At 41.5% G+C, this 6,063-nt stretch overlaps 1 protein-coding gene across 3 annotated transcripts in view; it reads left to right on the top strand.

Annotated features, from left to right (window-relative positions):
* Positions 1-5,181, top strand: part of LOC137538570 (epidermal growth factor receptor kinase substrate 8-like protein 2) — a 246,829-nt gene extending 241,648 nt beyond the window's left edge. For all 3 annotated transcript variants that reach the window (XM_068260822.1, XM_068260823.1, XM_068260824.1), the window contains one exon: positions 2,391-5,181. In XM_068260822.1, the coding sequence (XP_068116923.1) occupies positions 2,391-2,492 (102 nt within the window). In that variant the 3' untranslated portion in view covers positions 2,493-5,181. The remainder of the gene's footprint in view (positions 1-2,390) is intronic.
* The last annotated feature ends 882 nt before the right edge of the window (positions 5,182-6,063 follow it).

Genomic DNA, 6,063 nt, shown 5'->3' on the forward strand with positions numbered 1-6,063 from the left:
CGTACTTGTGGTAAACAGTGTGCTGTATGCCCAATAAGCTATATGATTATGTATATAGGGTATCATTTTAACCGTGACAAGTGAGAGAATAGATTTTGTGTTGTTTGACAACTGAGGGCTAAGTCATGTGATTTTTTTTTTACCGGAAAACTGAATGAAAAGCGATAAAACTGTTATTTTCATGTACTCTATACCCCTAAATAAATACTTGTAAAAAAAAAACAAAAGTGACAGCATTGAAAAGAGAATACATAGTTACCCTAAGGACTTAGCTTTTAAAATATGTATGCCATGAGAGTGTATTACTGTTAATCATGAAGATAAGGGCTTTTAATTACTGATAGAGTACAATGAGAAAACAAAAACACAAACCAGAAACTAATATATTATCGCCATACATTGTACTAGGAACATTATTTAAATGTTGAGATAACCAGGACAAATTAGCAAATACAATGTGTGGGTTCTACCTATGGTAACATTGTTTATTTGAGAACTATAGTGCATGGAAATGGAGAAATAGTGTATTTTTTCTTTTTTTTTCTCATTTTTCCCTTTAAAATGCACAGATAATAGCATAATTACTAAAAGCAAATATCACCCTCACAAAGCTTAATTTGTGGCAAAGAAAACAAGATATAGATCATTTACATCTGATGAGTAGCAATAAAGTTATTGGTGAATGAATAAGAGGAGCGCTGAAATGTGAAAATTGCTCTGGTTTTTAAGCAAAAAACCCTGTGGTGCTGAAGTGGTTAATCATCCTCTAACTTAATCAGAAAGCATCAGAAAGCATTTATGCTTGTCCGACTTTGTTCCGGGGACAGTGTGAGAGAAGGCTTAGTTTACATTTCTCACTTGATACAATTAAACACAAGATAACATTATGTAAAGTTTGGAAGCGGCCAGCTCTGCTGGAAGGGAAGCTTCTAAAGCCTGTGTTAACCCTTTAAATGCAGTTCTTGGAAAAAAAGAAATGCTGGTTGTATATAATATGCTGTAATATATCTGTAAATAATCTATTAGAGCAAAGTAGAAATGTTTGGTTTCATTCCGCTTTAACCACTTGCCGACCGCGCACACATACCGCGCGTCGGCAAAGTGGCAGCTGCAGGACCAGCGTCGTCGCCAGCTGCAGGCTAATTAATCAGGAAGCAGCCGCTCGCGCGAGCGGCTGCTTCCTGTCAATTCACGGCGGGGGGCTCCGTGAATAGCCTGCGGGCCGCCGATGGCGGCTCGCAGGCTAAATGTAAACACAAGCGGAAATAATCCGCTTTGTTTACATTGTACGGCGCTGCTGCGCAGCAGCGCCGTAAGGCAGATCGGCGATCCCCGGCCAATCAGCGGCCGGGGATCGCCGCCATGTGACAGGGGACAGCCTGTCACTGGCTGCACAGGACGGATAGCGTCCTGTGCAGCCCCGATCCCCAGAGGAGACAGATAGGAGAGGGAGGGGGAGAATGTCGCCGCGGAGGGGGGCTTTGAGGTGCCCCCCCCCCGCAACACCCATCAGGCAGGAGCGATCAGACCCCCCCAGCACATCATCCCCCTAGTGGGGAAAAAAGGGGGGCGATCTGGTCGCTCTGCCTGCACCCTGATCTGTGCTGGGGGCAGCACAGCCCACCCAGCACAGATCACCTAAAACAGCGCTGGTCCTTAAGGGGGGGTAAAGGGTGGGTCCTCAAGTGGTTAATGCAGAGCCTGCATGCAGTGAGTTAGAATAATGCGATTGGTTACAACACAGTACTGTATAAAGGGCAATAGAATTGTATGGGCAATGCAACTGAGCACTGTGAACTAGCCTGATGTGGAATAGGTGCATCAGTTTGTATTATATCAGACAAAAGCATTTCCTTATCCTGAGATACGATGAGACTATTAGGCTGTTCTGAACATGAGAACATCTTTACTCAAAACAATTTCCTTTTGTGTCATGCTTGCAAAGAAGGAAAATCTGAACTCTATAGTGCTTTTAGAAAATCATGGCAGGCAACAATAGATCAAAATGTAAAGATTTAATTCAATAACATCGATTAGGGGCCAGAGCTTTTTTTTACTTCCTCACTTCCAGATCACTGTGATTGGCTCACAGGCTTCAGGCGCTCAGGAGCCAAGGAAAACAGCTCCTGACCGATGCACGGAACTCCGCTGTTATTAGATAGTGGAGATCTGTGCCGGCAGAGAGGCGCTATTGCGTCCCGTACTTGGGAGTCGCCGGCATTAAAACTACACCACATCAGGCTTAGGCAACCACAACTATGGCGTAGTTTTAACTATTGGCGGTCCCAAAGCAGTTAAACAAAAGCTTGTATAGAAATGACAAATGCTTTTTGTCACCTTTCTTAATATGAGTATTGTCATCATTCCTTAATATAAATATTCTTTTCCAGAAAAGTCAAGGTGAATCAGAACTCCAGGAAATCATGAAACGGCAGCAAGAAAAAATTCATTCAAAACAAGTGGAACCTGAGAGTGTCGAGGCTGAAATCTAGCAGGACGATCTCCCCCATCACTTTCTCCACTCTATGCAGCAATCCACATAGCCTTGCAGGATCTCACGCTGTGTACATGCCTCTGGGTGCAAAAGGAGGAGCTTAGTTATACATGTGCAAATGGTTACAGCAAGGGGCTAGAAATATGGACCTCAGCTGTGGGTTCACATGTACGCCCCCTAGGGTGGTGTTAGGTGCATCACAGCTATTCCTTTAACCATCTGTAAGCATCCACCAGGCGGCACACACAGCAAAGCCAGCACAGTTTATCTGCATGTACATATAGATATATATATATAGTATTCACATATTTATGTTTGTATAACCTATGGATTCTCTCATGTTATGTTCTCTGTACGCTTTGTTTTCCTTTATTTGCTGCCTGTGAGATATGCTGTCCTTATGGCGTTCAAAGGGTGAAATGGGGAGAGAGCTATAAGTATTGCATGAAAGTATTATTTTTATATGTATATTCCTTTATTTTATAAATTGCTTTTGTGCAGAGGCATCTGGAGCCAGGCAGAGTCTTGCTAGGAGTCTGTGCAAGGCAAGCGCAAACATCTTTGTTAGTAGTTCATGGTTTGGCAGTGAAGGGGGAAACCCTGCATATTTAATTCAGCAGATGATCCTGGGAGTGAATGTTTGATCCCCATTTCCTGTGCTTCGCCTGTATAATGCTGCGCACACAATCACATACAACACAGAGGAATGCTCCACCACCATTAGGAAAAACTCATTACAGTTACATGGGAGTACAGTGGGGGTCTTTCAGTGGTGTCTGCTCCGCCCCATCTACTGTAAATGGAATCTGGTCTGTGGCTCTAAATGGTATATATTTAAAGGGACGGTAAGCAGGACAAAATGTTTGCACAATAAGAACAATTTTAGACATTTGTGTTAATCTGGCAGCAGACTTGATGGTAGCATGTTATCGCTCCCTGAGTATGGGAAACTTAGTTGCATCCAAGAACCTCAGTGGCTTGGTGTCACCCATTAATAAGATCCATGTTGGTGTCACCCATTAATAAGATCCATGTTGGTGTCGCCCATTAATAAGATCCATGTTGGTGTCACCCATTCATACGATCCATGTTGGTGTCACCCATTCATACGATCCATGTTGCAGTCACCCATTAATAAGATCCATGTTGATGTCACCCATTAATACGATCCATGTTGGTGTCACCCACTCATACAATCCATGTTGGTGTCACCCATTAATAAGATTCATGTTAGTGGCACCCATTAATAAGATCCATGTTGGTGTCATTCATTAATAAGATCCATGTTGGTGTCACCCATTAAAAAGATCCGTGATGGTGTCACCCATTCTTAAGATCCATGTTGGTGTCGGCCATTCATAAGATCCATGTTGGTGTCGGCCATTCATAAGATCCATGTTGGTGTCGGCCATTCATAAGATTCATGTTGGTGTCACCCATTCATACAAACCATGTTGGTGTCACCCATTAATAAGATTCATGTTAGTGTCACCCATTAATAAGATTCATGTTGGTGTCATTCATTAATAAGATCCATGTTGGTGTCACCCATTCATACGATCCATGTTGGTGTCACCCATTAATAAGATTCATGTTAGTGTCACCTATTAATAAGATCCATGTTGGTGTCACCCATGAATAAAATCCATGTTGGTGTTGCCCATTGATAAGATCCATGTTGGTGTGACCTGTGAATAAGATCCATGTTGGTGTCACCCATTGATAAGATCCATGTTGGTGTCACCCATGAATAAAATCCATGTTGGTGTCACCCATTCATAAGATCTATGTTGGTGTCACCCATTAATAAGATTCATGTTGTGTCACCCATGAATAAGATCCATGATGGTGGAACCTTTTGCTTTTTGCTGTTAACTAAGCAAAGATTAGCCCCTCTTACAGCTTGTTGGGAGTTGGATGTTGCCAATGGATGTAAATGTTTGCTGGGCCTACCTTCTTTTGTTAATGTGATTATCTGCAAACAAATAAATGTCTTTATGTATAGCCTCTTCCAGCAGCTACCACAATATATAATGGCTCAGGCACCTTCATCTCGTCTGATGTTAGGAATTGCCATTAAATACACCACTGGTGTCTATCTGTGAATATAAAGTTATACATAACTGCCTGTGACTAGCTTTCACAGTGTGTACTACATTCAGGGTCTGCTGGTTACACGAGGGGTTCTCCATGATCTGCACTACACAAGATAAATACCCTCCTGAACACACCGGCCTTATGACTTACAGCACACAAAGAAAGTGTCAAGATAAGATGTGGTATCTGGCCGAATGTGAGAGAAGATGGCTTATTCAGTACATCAGTCAAGAGCAACACTTAAGTTCCCCCAGTATGTTTAGAGTCTGAATTCAGGTTGTGCATAACTTGATGTAGTGTAAATGACAAGGACATGGCACGCTCCCAGAAGCAGGTCACTCTCAGTGTCACCAGGAGCATAGCCCATGCAAGCAAGCAAACTAGCCCTTCTTTCTTGAATTAATCTTTCTTCGTTACAAAAAAAAATGTTTCAGTTGTTTATGGTTAAAGAAGAGTAGTGTATAAATTGTTTCTATGAATTCATTTATTTGATAACAATGAGACTGTTAAGTGCGAAAAAGCCACTTTCCTACCATCCTATTGAAAGCCTGTAATATTCTGATGACTGCAAATAAAACCCAATAAACAAATGGTGTGTGATCTCTCTCTCTCTTGCTTGCGTTTAAAGAGAAACTCCAACCAAGAATTGAACTTTATCCCAATCAGTAGCTGACACCCCCTTTTACATGAGAAATATATTGCTTTTCACAAACAGACCATCAGGGGGCGCTGTATGACTGATTTTGTGCTGAAACCCCTCCCACAATAAGGTCTGAGTACCGCGGTACTTTTGGCAGTTTGTTACAATGTAACAAGGCTCACAGACAGGAATTAGCTGTTTACAGCTGTCTCCAAAAGCCAAAACAGCTAGGAGCAGCTACATAACCAGCCCACATTAAAAATGTCACCATGTAATAAATGTCAGAATGTAAATCGGGGAGAGGAAAGATTTTACAATGGCCAAACACTGACTAAATCATTTATACATGATTATTGTAAAAATGAAGCACTTTTTTTTTTATTACATTATTTTCACTGGAGTTCCTCTTTAAGTTCAGGTTGCAGTTAATGCCAGATAAAAAATACTTGAAGCACCCTATTCCTAGATCTTCATCTCCTCCTCGCTGTCACTCTGCCCCTGCATGGTCATGCGTGTAAAGGGGGAAGGAGCAGGCAGCTGTAGGTTGATGAAAGGAGCAGCTCCAACACACAAGTTTCATTTGATTTATTTTACTGACACCACACATTGTTTTTTTTTTTTCATAATGTTTTTGAAGCCTAATTTAATTAAAATATTGTTGTATAAAATACTAGAGATGATCCTTGAGATGCTAATCATTGAGTTAATTCGAACTGTATGTTCATTTTAATATTATTTTTGTAGTATTTATACAGCGCCAACATATTCCAAAGCCCTTTACAAAACATACCGTCTTATCACTTAACTGTCCCTCAGAGGGGAGCACAATCTA

The sequence above is a fragment of the Hyperolius riggenbachi genome, chromosome 11 (assembly GCF_040937935.1).
Source record: "Hyperolius riggenbachi isolate aHypRig1 chromosome 11, aHypRig1.pri, whole genome shotgun sequence".
Classification (NCBI taxonomy): Eukaryota; Metazoa; Chordata; class Amphibia; order Anura; family Hyperoliidae; genus Hyperolius; species Hyperolius riggenbachi.